Source organism: Dermacentor andersoni, chromosome 3, assembly GCF_023375885.2.
Source record: "Dermacentor andersoni chromosome 3, qqDerAnde1_hic_scaffold, whole genome shotgun sequence".
NCBI classification, from domain to species: Eukaryota; Metazoa; Arthropoda; class Arachnida; order Ixodida; family Ixodidae; genus Dermacentor; species Dermacentor andersoni.
The window spans coordinates 194,852,360-194,872,775 of NC_092816.1; the positions used below are offsets into that span (position 1 = coordinate 194,852,360).

The 20,416-nt window shown below is 47.6% G+C and overlaps 1 protein-coding gene across 1 annotated transcript; it reads left to right on the top strand.

Moving 5' to 3' along the window:
* Positions 1 to 1,213: 1,213 nt before the first annotated feature.
* On the top strand, positions 1,214 to 2,965 carry LOC126524087 (uncharacterized). Its single transcript, XM_050172451.3, has 2 exons — positions 1,214 to 2,226; positions 2,491 to 2,965. Exons 1-2 carry the CDS (start codon positions 1,259 to 1,261, stop codon positions 2,963 to 2,965), a joined length of 1,443 nt encoding a protein of 480 aa, XP_050028408.2. The 5' UTR covers positions 1,214 to 1,258.
* The last annotated feature ends 17,451 nt before the right edge of the window (positions 2,966 to 20,416 follow it).

Below are 20,416 nucleotides of genomic sequence, written 5' to 3' on the forward strand. Positions count from 1 at the left end.
ATACCCTCGTACATGCAACATATGCAGAAAATAATTTGTTCATAGCGTTATGATGCGCGCAGGCTATCATATTATAGGGGTAAAACACAACGAACATAAAGTAAAAAAAAACTGCCCAAAATATATGTGGCCGCGCCACGATTCCTTGATTGTGGTCTGAACTCATTTACATGTTTCCTCTGGTGTTAAATTTTCTTCGTGTCAATAAAAAGGAAAACAAACATCATTCTCTGCATTTAAACATGCATATGTGATAGATGCAGGTGAAGTTTATTTTCTCTCGAAATATAAATAAGTAACAAGAATATACAGAAGTCGACGGCTCTATTTGACCTCCTGTGAAAACTAGCTCAAATAAAACAATAAAGTAAAGCAGTTCCATATCAGAAAAGCATGCACTTAATATGTCAAGGTTCTGCCTGGGGAGAAGATAAAAACACAGCTAGGGGATGAATATAAACTTTTACTGTGGAAAAAAATAACAACCATGCGCTAGCTCTAGGAGGGTATATTGTGAATAACACAATATTATGATGAGATACCAAAAAAAAAAAAACTATGTGAGCAAATGAGCGTTAGAACACATTTGTTTCTTTTTCCAGATGGATGTCTTATTCACTTAAATATAAAAAAAAATTTGGTGCTCGTGGGATCGGCTCATTGTTAAATTTTATGTTATATTTCTTTCTTTAATGTACATTGCATCTTAGCGCTTACATGCTCTAGTTTCAGTATATATTAAAAGCGGTTAGGCATCAAACTAGTTTTTCCCTCCCTAAGCGAGCAGCTGTAGAGGTAACCACGTCCTTCAAGCGTGTCCTCCTAATGAACTACATATCGCTGCCCCCGCTGTAGCACATGCCAGCGGTATTGAGGGAATCGCTGCGATGCGCGAAGAAAAAATTACACCGAGGTATGAGGGAGAAGACGACGAAGTGATTCTCTAGTTGAACGCTGGCACTGGCTCCGTCTTCGATGACCGATTTGACAGTGTCTTTTGACTCAAATCGCAGTTTCGTTGTTACCAGTGTATTTGTGAAGGCGCTAGGAATCGCCCGATACCCAACTTTCGACGTAAGGCAAGTTTTTCGCCGTTTTCTGGAACTTGTTCGCCGTCGTCGGTGCGGTGGTGTGCTAAGCCTAGGCTTGCTTCGTGGCCGCCGGGATTTGGCCTGACCCCGGCGTGGAACCATACGACATGGCGTCCGAGATGGAGACGGCCACATCTCCGACGACATCGAGCCCTGGCTCCGGCCAGATGTGCGTCGAGGTGCAAGGGGAAGAGATTTCTCCTGAGGAGTTCCACACTGGGATCGGCTGGTGGCAAGTGGGCCAGCGCATAACAGCCCCGGCGAGCGAGGGCTCCGCCGCTCGCCAGTCGAGGCCTAAAACAAGAGACCACGTCAACAGAAAAGTTATCGCAACGACAACAAGGGCAGCGAGAATGCCAGACGTGCTGCCGAGAGAGGACACCAAAGTGATTGTGAGGCCGCGGGGAGGCCTAAACATCGCAAGAACGCAGACTGGGATCGTTGCCTCGGCCATCATGGCTGCGGCGAGGGTTTCCAGAGAAGACGGTGCGGCGGATACCTTCTGCCCCAACCTACACCAGAATATCATGGTGGTGAGTACCCCCGATAAGGGGCGTACTTTGTCCTATGCCAAGATTCAGGCCATCCGCATCGGGGACAAGATACACGAGGTAGGCGCGTACCAAACCACACCCTATGGCACGGTCAAGGGGATCATTCGAGGCATTCCCATTGAAGATACTCCGGCGGAGATTGACCGGAACGTTGTTAGCTCAAGAAATCCATTAGCAAGAGGGGCGCAAAGAATTGGCAATACGACTACCGTAATTGTAGTTTTTGAAGGCCAAAAGGTTCCAAATTATGTATGTTATGGCCCTGTGTTAACGAGGTGCAGCCTGTACCGCAAGCATTTCGATGTCTGCAAACAGTGCGGCAAAATAGGCCACAGAAGAGACGTTTGTCCTAACCCCAATATGAAAGTGTGCTTCGACTGTGGGGCCAATAACCCTGTCGATGGCCACGAGTGTAAGCCTAAATGCAAACTATGTGGGGGACAACACCCAACGGCCGATAGAGAATGCAAGAACAAATACAAAACTCCCTACGTAGTAACGAAAAGGCAGTGGGAGCGCAAGATGGCGGAACAGCGCGTACAGCAACAACTAGCATCCGGAGAGTTTCCACCGTTGATGACGTCAGCAGGAGCGAGCGGCACAGCTGGTCGCCATGAGTCACGCTCGCGAGGGAACAACAGCGAAAGTCGAAACAGAAGCATGAGCCGCCACCGCCGATCCCAATCCAAAGACAGAGTAGCCTGGGCAGACGTAGTAAAGTCGGGGGTAGCCAAGAAAGAGCAGCAGCAACAGCAGCAGCAGCAGCGACAGCAGCAGCAGTCACCGCCATTTCGAGGTGATGGAGGGAAATTTAAAGACGAAAGTGAGGCAATGAAGGCGCTAAGAGAAGCAAACGAGGCGTTGCGGAAGAAGAACACTGAACTAGAGGCGACAGTCAATAAGCTCAGCAAGGAAATGGCAGAGATCAAGAGAATGATGACGGTCCAGCTACAGCAGCAGCAGGCACCGCCTTTATCGCCACAACCACAGCAGATGGCAATGACCGAGGATGAACCAGAAGTAGCGGTGAACCCGAGGACAGAGAACGCGGCCTCGGCGGGTCCGGCACCCAAGAGAAGAGCAATTGAAAATCTCAAAGAGCGGAGACTCTGCGATAGGGTAGACAACCTTGAAGACAGGCTCACCCACTTTGAAGAGTATATTCGCACGACATTCACCAAGACAATCACCGACCGTTTCATAGCAATTGAACAGACGTGCCAGCAATTTACTACGACAGCACAGAATTTGGCAACGCAAATGGCTAACTTTCAGCAAACATGGATAGGACATCAACCACCGCAACCACAACAGCAGTGAAAGGCCTCCTGGTCTGGCATTGGAATTGCAACGGTTTTGCTGGAAAAAAGGCTGTACTTCAGCAACACTTAGAACAAGCATCAAGAAAGCCAGATATTATCATGTTGCAAGAGACCCTCATTGAGGAAGTAAAGCTCTCAGGTTACCGGCCCCACGCCAGCCCACCAAGCTTCCGGACCGCGGCCGGCAGTAACGGCAGGGGAGTTTGCACCTTGGTGAGAAAAGGCCTCACGTACGTCGAGCACGAGTTATTGAGCAAAAGCCCAATCGAGCACACCATGGTAGAGGTGGTTACCGGGAAAAAGGAGAAGGAAAGCACTTTTTTGATAAACGTGTACAGTAGCCCGTCACACGGAAAGCAGAAATTCAAAGCACTGTTACACAAAGCGTGCAAAGTCGCGGGGCCCGACAACAGGCTGGTAATCTGCGGGGACTTCAACGCGCCGAATCAAGCCTGGGGTTACACCAAAACATTGGCAAAGGGCAGGGACCTAATGCAAGATGCTACCGACTTGGGACTAAATCTAATGACCGACCCAGCATACCCTACAAGAATCGGCAACTCGATCACCCGAGACACAACGCCCGATCTCACTTTCGTCAGGAGTAATGGCGGTGGTATGGAGGACTTCGAATGGCGCAACACGGGCCACGAATTGGGAAGTGACCATTATATTGTGGAGGTCGTTGTCCCGCTCGGTGGTAACGACGCAGTTGGCAGAAGCCTTCGGAAACATAGATTTACTGACTGGGACGCGTTTCGAGGATTGTTACCCGAGGAGCAAACCGAAATTACGGACATTGAGCAGTGGTCCACCGAGATTGTAAACAAGGTAGAAAAGGCCACCAAGGAAGTCGAGACGGACGAGCGTGTCCACAGGGTCGACAGCCGCCTCACCCACCTCATCGCAGCCAAGCAGTCCATCCTGTCAAGGTGGAAGACGCAGAGGACAAACAGAAAGCTACGCAAGAAGGTCGCCGAACTCAACCGCGAGATCGAGTCCCACAGCCGAGTGCTATGCACACAGCAATGGAATGAGGTTTGTAACGCAGCGGACGGCCAGATGCACTGCGGCAAGACGTGGAGCATGCTGAGGCATCTTTTGGATGCGACCACGACCAAGTCTCACCAGCACCATAACTTGGCCAAGATCATCCACAGGGCGCTGACCGAGCACGGGGAAGACGAAGTGAAGAAACGCCTCGACGACAAGTACCTCCCGGTCACTCCCACAGAGACGCACCCGGACTACCTAGGCGAAGCAAACGAGTGGCTAGATCGAGACATTGAAGTATGGGAAGTAAGGGTTGCCCTGCACGATCTCAACAGCAACTCCGCCGCTGGTCCCGACCGCGTTACGAACAGAGCGCTAAAAAATCTTAACGAAGCGGCCATCGAGAACCTCACGGCATACTTCAACACTTGCTGGCGAGCCGGATCATTACCCCGGCAGTGGAAAGCAGCCAAGACCATCTTGATTCCCAAGCCGGGCAAGCCACCCAACATTGAGAACCTCCGGCCGATCTCGCTTACGTCCTGTGTGGGCAAAGCGTTGGAGCATGTACTCATGAACAGGTGGCAGAGGTACCTGGAAGATTTGGGGCTCTACCCAAACACCGTCATCGGGTTCCGAAACAAGCTCGGAACTCAGGACGCCATGATACAAGTGAAAAATGAAATCCTCGATGACACTACCAACACGAAAGACAAGCGAGCCATCTTGGGTTTGGACCTGCTGAGTGCTTTTGACAAAGTGAGACACTCAGCGATTCTCGCCCAGGTGTCACGGCTAAACATGGGCAAGAGAACTTATGCGTACATCAAGGATTTTTTGACGGAGCGGACTACCGAAATCATCGCCGGTGACCTGCGGCTCCAAAAGAAGAAGCTCGGCAGTGTCGGGACCCCCCAGGGCTCAGTCATCTCGCCATTGCTTTTCAACCTTGTAATGATAGGGGTGGCCGAGCGCCTCTCACGAGTGGCGCGGGTCCGACACACCATCTATGCCGACGACATAACGCTCTGGGTCCCAGGAGGAAGCGACGGACACATCGAGGATACATTGCAAGAGGCGGTTGACGCTATCGAGGAGCAGCTGGACGGGTCTGGGCTCGTCTGCTCCCCAAGCAAGTCTGAGCTGTTGGTGATTCCTCCGAAAAGGACAGCTAGGAAGACGAAAGGCAACGAACCTGCGAGAGAGCAAGACACAATAAAGATCAGGACGAGTGGTGGTCACATGATCCCGGTTGTCGAGAAGATCCGAGTGCTGGGGATGCTGATTGAGCGCAAACGAGTCAACGGCGAGACGGTCAACCGTCTGGCGGCCAAAGTCACCACGGCCATCCGCCTCATTAAGAGGGTGTCGCACAGAACAGCAGACATGAAGGAAGAAAGCCTCACCCGGCTAGTGGAATCCTTCGCTATAAGCCACATTACATACGTTGCTGCTTTCCACAACTGGAGGCAGTGCGAACGAAATAAGATCAATGCGCTCATACGCAAAGCGTACAAAGCTGCACTCGGACTTCTCGACTGCACAAGCACCGACAAGTTCCTGGCCTTGGGAGTACATAACACCCTGGAGGAAATCGCCGAGGCGCAGAGGACCGCTCAGCTCGCGCGGCTATCAGAAACAAGAACGGGCAGACAAGTGCTGCGTGACCTAGGCCTGGGACCAAAGGAAATGGGACTCGAAAATACAGAGGTGCCTGTACCGGACGCAATTAGTAGAAGGCTACGGGTATGTCCGGTGCCAAGGAATATGAACCCTGAGTTCCACAAAGAGCGGCGGGCGGCGAGGGCCAAGGCGCTCATCGATCTCCATGCCAAAGACAGGGGTGCCGTGTTTGTGGACGCGGCAGAGTATCCACATGACAGAAAGGCATTCGCCGCTGCAGTCGTCGGGGCATCGACCGGTGCAACGAGAACAGCTGCGAGTGTGCGGACTCGAGGCGCGCATCAAGCCGAGGAGGTGGCCATTGCTTTGGCCATCGCCGACCCCGAGTGCACGACTGTACTCTGTGATTCTAGGACGGCAGTGAAAAATTACGCCAGAGCAAGGGTGTGTGGTGAAGCCGCGCGTGTGTTGCGTGTGGTCGATCTCGCGAGTGAAAGTCGGTGTGTGGTGATAAAGTGGTTTCCGGCCCACATGGGCAGTGATGTGTCGGATCGCGGCAACGCTAACCACAACGAGACGGTGAACGCGGCGTCGCGAGGACTAACCAACCGTGCCGCTGCTACTACAGCCAACCCGTCGTGGTGGTGGGAAACCAAGGACAAAATGACTTCCTATAACGAAATTGTGAAATGGTACCGACTAGAGCGAAGGACTATGCCGCCACCTCATCCGGGCTTGACCCGTAAGGAGGCGGTTTTATATCGACAACTTCAAACGGGGTCATTATTCACCCCGGTGCTGATGAGGCACGTGTGTCCAAGTGTTTATGAAAGTGATCTGTGTTGTGTGTGCCGAAAGGAAAGAGCCACTGCAGCTCACATCCTTTGGGACTGTGCCAAGAATCCGCATGAAGCTGCAACAATAACAACGATCCCGCCGCGGCTCGAGGCCGCAACGAGATGCTATGACCAAGATGTCCAAACCCAGGCCGTCCAGCAGATCTCGGCGGCCCTCGAAAGGCAACGACCGAGCGAAACCGGAGGGAGGCTGCCACCCCAACAAAGGGGCAGGTGCGGTCGACCAAAGGGAATAGTGCGGCCGCGGCCGAAGTAGAGGCGCCACACGCCGTGAAGACGTCATGGCCGCGTCACGGTAACGCCTCCCTAACAGGGGAAGGCTAACCGTTCTGCAGGCGTTCACAACAAAGTTTCCTCACTCACTCACTCACCGAGGTATGAATGTGACCTACAACAGCCCGTAACATAGAGCGCTGAAGAACGATCGTATCACGGTCAAAGCAGCCTGATAGAAGTTTGAATAAAATTCGGCAGATGGAGTATTTTATGTTATTGGCCACGTCTGTCATATTTAGTGATCTTATAATCTCTTCAGTGCTGATGCCTGCTGTACGTATGTACAAGACCATTCAATTACGATAATTATAATCTTAGTGTTTCACTTAGCTCCATTAAATAATTTCCAAACCAACCTATTTTAACGCTGCTAACAGGGCCAGGTAGCTAAAAGAAATAAACAACCCGTTTAGCAAAATCATGCACATTGTTTAACAGTAATGTGCTCAGGCGTCCTGACTCATCAGAAAACTTTAGAACACGCCGGCATTGTCCCGCTTCCTGCACGTAAAAAAAAAAAAAACCTTGGCATTGTAAACGCACAGAAAGCTATTAATATGAATTTTCTAGCAAAAGTTGCTACATAGAGGATTGCTGTTAGACTGCCGCAGAACGGTGTGGAAAATTATAATCTAGAAGGAAGTACGTAGGAAACTCTCCTTAGATAGACTCCAAAAGCAATATTTCGAGTTGAGATCACTGAGACAAGACGAGACATATGATTCAATTTATATTGCTAGCCTGGATATTGATGCTCACAGAGTTGGCTTATTGAACGTGAAACGCAAACATGACAAGCAAGAAAATCTCAAAAGCGCATGCCTGTGAAACGAAAGAAAAAAAAAAGCAGAGATTCCCTTTGAATTGAGGTTGAATACTTTACTTTAAGGTTGGATTTAGACTGAGCCATCTCGTGTGCACACGCTGAAATAGAGTCGAATATGTATTGAACGGTTCCGCGGGTATTGTGTTGCTTTGGTTAACCTCGATGTTGCTAAGGCTCACGATGGTGTGCAATATTCAATAATATTGGACATAAACATTGTTCTAAGCCTTCCTGGGTGTATTGTAAAAGGTGGCCGAACTCTCTACTAAGCGAAAACTTTCTTGAGTGGGCGGAATCGCAAAGCCTCGCCAGGGTTTAAGCAGACGCAGGGTGTTCCCCAAGCGAGGGTTCTGTCTTCACTGCTCTGTAATACATTACTTAGTTCCATCGCTATTCAGCCTGAAGTAGGCACTCATGTTGACGCAGATGACATGGCGTTCTTTGCTTCTGCAGATGAGGCTGTCTCTCTACGGGACATTGAGAGATTATCAGACCTCCCGTGAGCAGTGGCTAGCAGATGTTCACCTTTATATTGACGTTAGCAGGTTGCCGTTGTTGTCTTATCGCTGTAGAGCAGAGTATCGTCCTTTCTCTGTTTGTACCAGTATGAAATCATTCCGAAAGTTCAAAGAACTGAGTCACTTGCACAGTGAAGTGCTGGCGGACCAACTCAGGGCTGTCCAGAGGGCCCGTGTGATGGCAGAGGGGCTCGGCCTCTCTGTACCGACGTGGGAGAGGCCCGCATCAGTCCCAGACTGATCCCTCAGGACCAAAATAAAGTTTTTCATACCATACATACTTGGGGTGAATACGATGGCCATCTGAATTGGTTATCCCATAATGAGCACGCTGCTGCGAATGGTGACCGTGCTCTCGGAACATTACGATGAGCGAGTAATAAGCACTCATTCACGAGAATAATTCACACAATGCAAATGTAACCCCCGTTTTTCATCAGTAGCTGTTATCTTACAGCCGGCAGACTCCTGAGCTACTGTGCGAGCATTATACATCAATGAGTTCCTCCTTGTTCCTGCTTGTTCGTACGATTCGGGCACGTGGGCGCAAATACTTGTCGTTGACTGCTTGTGCCAATTCATTGGAAAACGCGGTATTGGGGACCCGTAGTTTCTAATCACCATGGACCGCTTTTATCACTGCACCCTGCTTTCAGAGAATACACGATGCCGAACGAGATTTATATATTTCTCATGATTTTGCATGTTGACCACCATACAGCCGCACAAGCTGCCCAGAACTAGATGTTGTACTAACCCGGCACTCGATTTCTGCATGCGAAGCTCCTGCTTAGCGGGGTTTCCGTTGTGTTGTCATCGCAGTGAACTAGAAACCATTGACCACATAGTGCTTCCACTGCGGCGATTGCCCTCTTTCAAAAGAAGGTTTCTCGAGGTCCGTGTACACAAGCTTGGCTTCAGCTTGAAAGTACCCGTCCTGTTTTCCTTCTGTGTTTCCCCGTTCGGTGCACTTCAATGCTTGCAATTTTGTGAAAGTATTCCTTCCACACTTTTATTTATTTATTTATTTACAGTACTCTCAGAGTAAACATACATTATAGAGGGGAGAGGCTACATAATGGAAGTAAAAAATGATATACAGGAAAGGCACAGTATAAGTAAAAATAGAAAATTACACTAGCTCATTAATTTACACAAAAAATAGTAGTCGTAGTTCACCATAAAAATTTCATCATACACTTCAATATACAGGTTGGGAATGATAGGTAAATACATACATAGTTAATTTGAAAGAATAGTACTTATACAATAACAAGTCACATGACATATTGAACGCAAGTTTCATGATTTACATGTAGTTAACTAAAGCATTTCTAAATTGAACAGGATTACTTATATTAACAATAGATGCTGGCAGACCGTTCCATTCGTTGCATGTTTTAGGTAAAAATGATTGCGAATGTGTTAGTGTGTTAGAGCGAGGAACATGTACCTTATGCGCATGATCTCTACGTGAGAAGATGAATGGTGCTGGGTTAATCCATGCCGACCGAAGCGCAGCGTTCTGGTAGTAAATCTTATGAAATAAGCATAGGCGCGATTGTTTCCTGCGGGTTAATAGCGAAGGTAGGTTCAGAGTAGTGTTCATTTGTGTTACGCTTGCTGTACGATGATAATTAGCTAGTGTAAACCGAGCGGAGCAATTCTGGACACTTTCAAGGCAGTTAATTGAGGTGGCATGATGTGGGTTCCATACTGATGATGCATATTCCAACTGTGGACGGACATATGTCGTGTATAACAAGTGTTTGAGTGATAATGGTGCGAGCGAGAAGTTTCTACGAAGATATCCAAGTGTGCGATTAGCTTTGCTCGTTATAAAGTCGATATGGTACTTCCAGGATAAGTTATAGGTTATATGGACGCCCAGATACTTGTAATTTATTACGCTCTCTAAAGGAATGTTATTAAGTAAATAGGCAGGACAAGCTTCATTAGTACGGGATATTCGCATTGATTTACATTTCTTGACGTTAAGCTGCATGTGCCATTCTATAGTCCAGTTATGCAGTGTGTTTAAATCGTCCTGAAGAGATTAAATATTAGTGTCATTAGTAATTTTACGATATATTACGCAGTCATCTGCAAAAAGACAAATTTTAGACAAAATGTTATCAGGCAGATCATTAATGTAAATTAAAAACAACAGCGGCCCAAGCACAGACCCCTGTGGAACACCTGATTTAACTGGGGTTAGAGTTGAATTAACTTCATTAGCGCTTACTAATTGCATGCGGTGTGTTAGAAATGCTTTTATCCAATTAAGTACGTTAGTATCAATGTTTAGTGCGCTGAGTTTAGATAGCAGTAATGTGTGGTGTACTTTGTCAAAAGCTTTAGCGAAATCAAGAAAAATACAGTCCGTAAGAAATCCTGCGTCCAAGTTGGAATGCAAGTCGTTAGTAAAGCAATGAAGCTGGGTATCACAGGAGAATGTTTTACGAAAACCATGTTGGCTAGAGGTAAAGAAGTTGTTAGATTCAAGGTGATTGATTACCTGAGAATAAATTACGTGCTCCATTATTTTACAGGGCACTGAAGTCAAACTAATGGGCCTATAATTAGAAGGGTTATGCGTATCACCAGATTTATGAATTGGGACGATCTTAGCCGTTTTCCAATCTAAAGGCAATGTGCCGTTGTGAAGCGACTGAGAAAAAAGTAATTCTAAAATTATCGAGCAGTACTCACTAGTACTGTGTAAAATTTAATGTTAATTCCATCAACACCACATGACGATTTCAATTCTAATATATTTATAATCGATTTAATACCGTTACTATTAAATGCTATGGGATCCATGGGGGGGTATCTTTTAGGCCGTATTTCGGGAGGAGGAGTAACATGCGAAGACGGCGAAAAGGCCTGTACGAACGTGTCATTTAGCACGTCAGCGCATGCGTGGTCGGCGATTGCTTTCCCAGTTAGTGAAGTTAGAGTAACCTTTCTAGTGTTATCTCCTTTCATAGAGCTCCAGAATGCCTTACTGTTAGTTTTCAGTAGCTTGGGAAGGGTAACGTTGTAGTAGGAATATTTTGCAGACCTTAAATTTGAAAAGTACGTGGCAGCAGCAGATTTGTATGACATCCAGCGTTCAGGATTTAGTGACCGTTTAGCGATACGAAATAGGCGTTTCCTTTTGTTACTTAGTCTGCTAAGGTGTCTGTTATACCACGGTGCGTTACTATTTGAATATATACGTCGGACTGGAATATAACGATTTATTAAATCAGATACTTTTTCTTTAAAGAGGCGCCAATTTGTCTCGACAGAACGATCAACATGGCAAAGTAGAAACGTGTCAAGAAAGGAAGCAAGTTCGTTGTTTATTGCCGAGAAGTTAGCCTTTTTATAATCTTTTATTTCCTTAAATCGTTTACGTTTCAGCGGTAGTGATATCGTGATTGTAAAATGTAATGTATCGTGGTCGCTAAGGCCAGGTAAGTGCGTTATCGGGGATATAATATCAGCTGATGATGTCAGCACGAGATCAAATAATGATGACGTAGTGCCTATTACACGTGTTGGAATAAGGACCGTTTGTACTAAGGTAAAGTCAGAACAAATAGCGATAAATTGATTAGCCTCACTGGATGATGGGTTAGAGAAGGGACATGTGCTTGACCAATTTATGTTAGGAAAGTTAGAGTCACCCATAAGAATTATCTTTGCTCCCGGGAATCTTACTGTTAACTGATTTAGACAGTCATGCAGGTGATCACAAAATGAACTATTCGAGGGTGGCCGGTAGCAGACGCCTAAGATAATTTTTTTGAAATTAATGGTTAAACAACACCAGATAGATTCGATTTCAGTGATTATCGGTACGTTAAAGCACTCAACGTCTTTACGAACAGCAAGTAATACACCGCCTCCTATTCTGTCAGTACGGTCATTCCGATACACAACGTATCTTTTACGGCAATGAAACAATTCTTCGTTTGTTATTTTGTTAGTCAACCAAGTTTCAGTTATCGCTATTATGTCAGCATCAGTGTCATCAACCAGAGAACACAATTCGTCCTTTCATTAAATATACTGCGATTATTAGTGAATACAACAGAAATAACATGTTTCAATGAAGTGCAAGCATCTCCCCTTGCGTTTCGCTATCGCGAGTTCTGTAAGACACGACCTGAGCGCAGAATTCGAGGATCGGAATTTCTGTTTCGTGGCGTTATTTCGTAGACAACATCGTTATCTAGGTCGTAGCCATAACATTTTTCTCCCACGAATATCCTTATGTAACGTAGCCTGTAGGGTACATTTAGTCCCTTGCCATATTCCGTTAATTTATGTCTTATATTTCGCATTGCATCACAGAAGTCTTCGCTCACAGTCAGGCTGCTTCCTTTTAGAAGAGAGCGCTTAGGCACAACTTGTTCTTTGGTTTTGTAAGAGAAAAACTTAACTATTATCGGCCGTGATTTTTGTTGACTGTAGCGACCAATCCTATGTGCACGCACTATGTGGTCGCAAGTTAAACTAAGTTTTAAAGTGTTATTTATCAAATCCAGGGCTTTTTCCTCTGACTGCATTGAATTTTCTGTTGGAGTATCCGGTACTCCAAAAAAAACCAGATTGTCGCGACGTGAGTGATCTTCCACGTCATCAAGTCGCGCACGAAGTGTGTTCGTGTCAGTTACTACACCCTCAATCTCGTCGCACACTAAGCTGACATTCTGTTTCTATTCATCAAGGATGGCCGTCTGGCTTTCCACATGCTGCAGTCTTTGATCGATGTCAGATATAGCATCTGAAGCGGTTTTTTGCTGTTGTTTCAGCTCATGAATTGTCTCCGACATAGAATTTTGTACAGATTCCATTCTAATAGATCTTTCATTTAGGTCCCTCACGGTTTTAAGTACTTCAGCAAGGACATCATCCTTGGATGGGCCAGGATTGCTTTCCACGTCACCACACAGTGAAAGAAACAAGGAACAGATTGGGTCACTCAAGGCTTCTGGGCACGGAAGCACGACAATGAAGCGATTACTAGATTTAAAGCAAAGAAGTGGCAGTTTGGAAATGTAACTGACCTGCAGGGTAAAAAAAAGACAAGTGTGAGCCTGTCATCTTGTCGGTGCCTCCATGCCCTCTGACTGCCCAGAGCGTGTTGCTTGGCTTTAAGCGTCCCGCTGCTGGCGCTGTCGATGCTGTCGCGGTTGCGCAGTGATGAGCCGAAGATACAAATGGGGTGTCATTCCAGATGTAGATTTGATGGCGGCTTTGATCCGGGCGAAGTATGGCGGGAACAGGCTCACCGAATCAGCCAGCCTCAGAACCATGAACGATAGGTTCGCCATACGAATCCAGTGGAACAGCGCACTGGAAACCGGGGATGAAGGCAGCGAGTAACTGCAGGGTGAAAAAGGACGAGTGTGAGCCTGTCACCTTGTCGGTGACTCCGTGCCCTCTGCCTTTCTCTGCCATTGCCTGCCTTTCTAAAAAGCTAATTTACTTAATTTACTTTTTTATTATTGTAGGATTCTCTCCATTGGAAAATAGTCTAACCGTTCAATATGATGTCTCACACCAGTAAGGCAGATTATTGTGTTCTAAAATTTCTTAATACCTTTTTAGCAAACCGCCCAATTCTCTGCTCCTGACGAACGTTGGGCCTGCACCACTTGTGAACAGGAAAACAACAATCTACAGCGGCCAATTCTGAGGTACGGCGAGGTTGGCTTTGGTGCACAGTGACAAGCGATGTAGTTATCAAAAAATAAATAAAATTACAAATAAAAATAATGGTGATTGAAAAAAAGATGACGAATCCACGAAAAAGATATACTTCTTCATTGTTTTTGATATTTAATTCTCGCACAAAACATTATTCCGCAGTTATAACGAAGAGGGAGAGAAAGAGAGAGGAAAGGCAAGGAGGTTGACCACAGGCGAATTTCCATCTGTTACCCTGCACTGGGGTGCGCGTTATAGGGGTTTTAAAGACGACAGGGCGCGCGAGGAGAAAAAAAAGGAGCAAGAAAAAGAAAGGAAAGAAGTAAAGAAATAAGAAAAAGAAAACAGGTAACAGAAAAGGCGTTCCACTCACGGGCGTTCACACAGGCCGTTCGATCCCACGAAGCACATTAGCGCTTGCACGGCCTGCTGATGCAATGTAATGTCGCGTCGATGTTGTAAAATTCTTTGTTCCGACAGAGTCTGGTCATCGAACTGGTTCAGCATGATGGAAAGCGATGGTCTCTGCACACTGTACTGCGGACACTGGCATAGAATATGACAAATTTATTTCGCGTCACCTAAAACGGCAAGAATATCTGTCATCTTAAGCAGGCTTAAGAGAAGCCTTCAGGTATCAGTTCTATGCATAGCGGAACCGTTGAAATTGAAATATCTTGGGTAATAGTTAAGATTAAGCCGTTCCTAAGCACGAGCGCCATGCGAGAACTCTTTTTTTTATGCCCCACGATGCGAGCCGGAGACAAGCGAATGTTGACTTCAGCACTCAGGCACAACATTGAATCCTCGCAGTGTAATGGTACCTTGCGGGGATAGCTATTTAAAGATAATGGTGAACTTGTAGCGCACCGTAAAAGCGGCATAGAGGCGACACGGAGAGTACTGCTAATTTTCATCTGATGGTTCATCAGAACGTTCAACTAAGGACAATATTACATGTGTGCCTACTTCAACCAACACCCACAAGGAACAAAGAAAGAAAACAAGTCTGGATTTTGCCCCAGTTCCGTTTCGTTGTTTTCTAACATTATTTTTCACCTGTACATCGTTTATCTTTACATGAAAAGCAATAATCTAATATAGGTGGTTCTTGTTCTTAACTTCTCTGACGTTTTAATTTCAAACCTGAATATTGGAGGTGCCTCTCAAGCGCTTGCGCTGGTGGAGAGTAATATGACAGCGCACAAAAACACAAGACACGAGGAGCAACGCATGGTGCAAGCGCCTATTTGCACCCGTAGAGTTTTGATCTATTTGTTCCTGCTGTAGTACCGTGCTGTATTATTTTTATTTTTACGTTGTTTTTAGTCTGGCCCATTGTAGTACAGGTATTAAGTACGGTTGTCTCCGTGACATTTCCTCCTCGTACTGGGTATATGTGTTTTGGCACAGCAATATTCGCAGTTTAGCGTAACCATGGGATTAGAAAAGTGAAGACCAAGTGTCATTTCGCTACTTAGGTTTTTTCTAGCATCCGCAAGAGTGTCTTCGCTTATGAGTCAGGACCGTTCCCCGCGGCGTTCCGAGTATAAAACACTTGGGTTGTGCGAAGATTCGAAACTTTCGAATGACCAATCAAATATTGCCCTATTGGATTCGATGTTCAAATCAATTATTCACTGTCTATAAATATGACTATTTTTCTAAATATTTTCGAACACATCTGATCGCCCACTGTGCGCCGTCATACATATGACTGTAGTAAACCGCGTTCCTCAAACGAATAAACGAGAAAGCGGACGACGTCGCTTTCGTGGACGCCGCCGCCTACCGATGCAACCGAGCCTTCGCCGCGGTAGCCGTCTCGTCCTCGCAACGGACTTTAATATAGCCCTGGCAATGCTCGACGATAAGCGAACGACAATATTCAGCGACTCAAGACCGGCCATGAAAGCGTTCGAGAGAGGAGTCGTCTCCATCAAGGCGTTACGCATTCTCCGCGGCGCTGATCCAAGCACCCTCAAACACCACACCGTCGTCTGGTTTCCCGCCCACCTGGGTCGGATCCCGGGCGCCCCGCCAAACCTCAACGAGACAGCCCACGACGCTGCGCGCGCGCTTACCGACCGCGCCGTCACCCCCGGGCAACCACGTCTCGATGAGTTGGAGGCGAACAGGGACGCCCCAGTAACCTACAATGAAATAACCAAACACTTTTACTTGGGACGACGTCTCTTTCCGCTCCCGCACCCCCAACTAAACAGGCCACAGGCGCTAACGCTACGCTTATTACAGACAGATACCTATCCGAACCCCGGCACCTTACACATCATCTACCCGGACATCTACCCAGACGATGCGTGCCCCTCGTGCGGGGTCACGGCGACACTCGCACACGTGCTCTGTGAGTGCAGAAACGCTCCGCCCGACTCTACCTCCGACAAGTGGGAGAGGACGATACGAAGTGCGCTCCTAGAAGATCAGCAATGGGCCGTCCAGCAGGCTCGCGCAGCGGCCGCCAGGTACTCCCTGTCGGTCCCTGCGTGGGAGACGCCCACTGCGCGCTGACGTGCGTCCTGCAGGACTTCTATTAAAGTTTTTCCAATCCAATTTCTTCCCAGCCGCAACAGAAGATAGAGTACATGGTGTATTAGAGCCTGCTACGTCACTTTTGGATCCATACTTTGAATACTAAACGGCTATCCTTCGCACTCACCGACGATTTATGAGTATGCGAGCACACAGCTTACTTCCTTCTAGTACTCTATTGCCGATTTCAATGCATAGCACTTTATAACGTTTAATATAATAAAATCAAGTTGCTAAGGTTGTGACATAGTCTATAGAATGTGAAGGCGGTTTTTCGATACACGTAAAACACCAGTTAATTATTCGAAAACTGGTCAAAAAAATTTTGATGTAACGATGTATGACGTTTTGTGGCTCAAGGGCCAGTGATGGCTAAAGAGCTCCTAGAAATTGTATGATGCAGTCGACGGTGAGGTCAGGGACCAAGGGTATTTATAAAAATAGATGTATGGTGGCCTAAAATATTCGTTGTAAATGCCGTGAAATATTCTACGTATATACGTGTTAGAAGTATGGCGATGACATGTGACGTGCTCTATGCGCATACATGATAAGCCATGAAGGGTGATACACTATAAGGTGAGCTCCCAGTAGCACTACTACCTAAACCCCACGCTAAAACGCAAAGGCATGAAAGCGCGTAAAAAGTGGTACTGTCGCAGCAGCAGCCTGTAGACAAAGGTCGCGCTGTGGTCTCGCGTGCTGATGACGTGGAATGTGCTGAAATATTGGAAAAAGCTTGGACGCTGATTTTATGACAAAAGCGGGTCTGTACCAGGAAAAATTCCTGAATGAAGAGGAATGTAATGTCTATAGGGTAAAGGAAAATACCGTTCGGGTTGCGGTTCTGCTTTCTGACCTACTACCAAAACACGGAGGACCACCAGCCCCTCAATAACACTACTACACTTTGGAGGATCACAGCGAGCCCGCAAAAAACTGTACCATGTGGGTGCCCTACCATGAGTTGGCAGAATGACATGAGTTCGTGCAGTTTATGTTGCGAAGGGCCAGATGGCAACAGATGGTAACGTGGAGTTTATTAAGAGTTGCATTGTCCTATAGAGCTTGTCAATAGCGCTTTATTTACTTACATATGAAATGTTTCAGGTCTATGGCAGCAACAGCTATTGAAAAATTAATTGTTTTGTTGTTATTAATGTGGCATCTCTGTCAGTGAGCACATTACCCTCGATGCCTATATGGCCAGGCACCCAGTGTATTGATACGGCTACTAATTTATTCTTTTCTAGGGGACTGCATATAACCCGCTAACAACGTAACCTCATCGCTCCACGCAAGACGCTCCAGCATGTTTTAGAACTTACGCGAATGTTCTCTTTATTCCATCAATTTTGTGTGTCCTCGCTAAACCTTGTGTATCAGACTGCACACGCGACACGAATTTCATAGTATTTTCTGGAAACCACGTGGACACCAGTGATAACACTGTAACCTTCGACATGCACTGTATAAAAGGCAACGCGCTTGACCCGGTGATCAGATTGCAACGATCGCAGACTGTGTTCGCCGCTATCGTTCTGCTTTAGGTGTAGCTTGCTTTTGAGGGCACATGTTTACACCATAAAAAGTTATTCACAGTTTTGCTCCTGTGTTCTTATCCGTCGCTAGAACTTGGCATCTGGTGCAGCTCCTAGTGCGTTCACGTACCGAACGCTGCCGCAAAGCTACGACCCAAGCCCTTAACCTGAGAACAGCAACGTCGCCGCGAACCAGCGCGCTAGGCGTAGGCTGTAAGGACTGTTACTGGAGTACGGACCTGTTCCAAGAAGAGCACAGGCATCAAGGCTAAGAACGACCCTAATGGGTGCCCCAACGTACCTAATCCTGCCGCAACAGCCTCGGGAGACAAAAAACTTCAGTGAAACATTGGCTCAAGACCCAGAAACTCGGTTGGAAACTACCAAAGAGTCGCGAAATTCAACAACCAGAACTCCGACGACGAGCAGCTGCACGTGTACTTCGCCTTAGAAGACGCCACCAGAACACAGTTTGAGAAACGGAGTCGACCCTTCGACCCTGACAACTTGGAAACTGTTCCGCCACGGCTTCCTGCGGACCTTTACGAGTGTCATGTGCAAGGATAGGGCCGAACTCTGCTAGATGCCCGAATGCAACTGCCAAACGAGAACATCGCAATTTTCCCGGAGATGACTCGCCTGTTCAGACACGCCGACCCCGACATGCCAGCGGAGAAAACTTTTCACCGACAATTATGACACTCCCTAATGCGAATTTCAATCGCAGCTGTTTAGGTGTTTAGAATGCGCGATACACAATGAAAAAGAATTTGGTTCTACAATAAAACTTGCTCTCGACGGAAGCGCCGAACCCCTGCTCGGCCAGCTCGCTTAGCAGCATCGGCAGACAAAATATTTCCACCGGTTCCGCCGCTCGTTGTTCAGATAGAAAAGTGAGCATGGGAACGCGTGGCTCGCGCAGAGTGTATTCTCTAGCGGCGGTGGCACCGCAGGCGAATTAGAGCATGCGCAGGGTATCCGCTGCCCACGCGAGCGCTTTGTTTCCACGCTGGTCACATACCTGGTCGTGCCGGCAATAGGCTTTCCTTCTCACCCTCTTCGCAGTGCCCTCTTACGCCTTCCTGCTCCTGGTCGGGGGACACCCTCCTCTCCACTTTCCTCCTCGTGTCTTTCATCGCTCCGCTGTGCTCTACCTTCGCTTTCATCTTTCGCTGTGCTCGTTCGCTCAACTACGCCGGGGCCGACGCCCGCCGCAGGCACAGGCGCCTAAGAGCTGCGCTCTAGACAGTTCCCTTCAAGATGAAGGGGTTTAAGCAGCAGCTTTTCACTTTATCTATAGGCAGCCGGCCGAAGGCCGCTGCTTAGTTTGTTTCCGAGGCCACAACCTCGAAAAGACACTCGATATGGAGAAAAGGCTATATCCCCGCCAAACGCTCGCCGCAAAGTACGCCGTTGTTCAAGCAGTTGGTAGCGACGACCTGTGTGAGACCATCATAGCGGTCGCTCGCGACGAACTACAGAAACTATTTTAAAGGTCGCAGCCTCAATCGCCGACATCGCCAAAGAAGTTAAGCGATTACTTGGAATTCCTGAGGTGCAACCACAAACACCGCATTCTCAGCCAGGAGCGACAACATGCACCGCCGCCAGCACGCCCGCCTGTCGCCCAGCGCAGTTACTCGAGGAAGACGGACATATGGTGCGCCACGGACCACTGCCCGCTCTGCCATCACTGCGGGGAAGCCAGCCATGTCTACCGCCGATTCCCATTCGCGACTTCGGGCTGTGAGGGTTCGCCGTCAACGCACCGCTCCCATTCCAAGATGAACGGCCGTTGGGTATTACCGACTACCTCGCTTCCACTCAGTGGAGCCCTTGACAACCATTTCGTTCACCGTCACCAGGTCGATACCTGTCGGCGCAACTCCGATCATACACTGGTCCAGCCCAGGAACGGCCCGCAAACCTATATCCCGAAGAGTAAAAGGAGCTCAACAGGCGTTCCATTTAGTGCAACAGGCGATGCACAAGTGTGATGGAGGCGCGCTTCCTTTTCGTCGAACTGTTCTTATCGTTGATTTATCTGTTGTGTATACCCTTGTATATTTTGACTGCGTGCGCGATACGAATTGTGTAGTAATTTCTGGAACCCACGCGACGGAAAACAATGGTCACTTGAGGCGGAGACAGTCACACGAGACGGGCACCAAAGCGGCAGTACAAGGAGAGATAATGACATCAGCGGCGACGACCCCTTCACCAGACCGGCTAGGGAGATGGACGGCAGTGTCACGGAACCGAGACAAAGCCAATTGCGCACGAGCGCAGTGGACAACAGCATGATAGGCGGAAAGAAAATCCCAGCCCAGAATACCCCCAAGCAAAGCATGCTATAGAACGATGGCTTTAGCAAAATATAGTTTGTCTTTAATTAATACAGGAGTGGTACATGCCGCAAAAGACTTGACTTGCTGCGAGCGTGCCGGGCGTAGTGAAAGTTCGGGAACAGGAATCGTCACTTACCTTAGTTTGCGGCCGACGTGTTCACTTTTGGCAAAAAGGCAGCCCTTGTGTCGACAACAGCGTATGTCGCAGCACTTG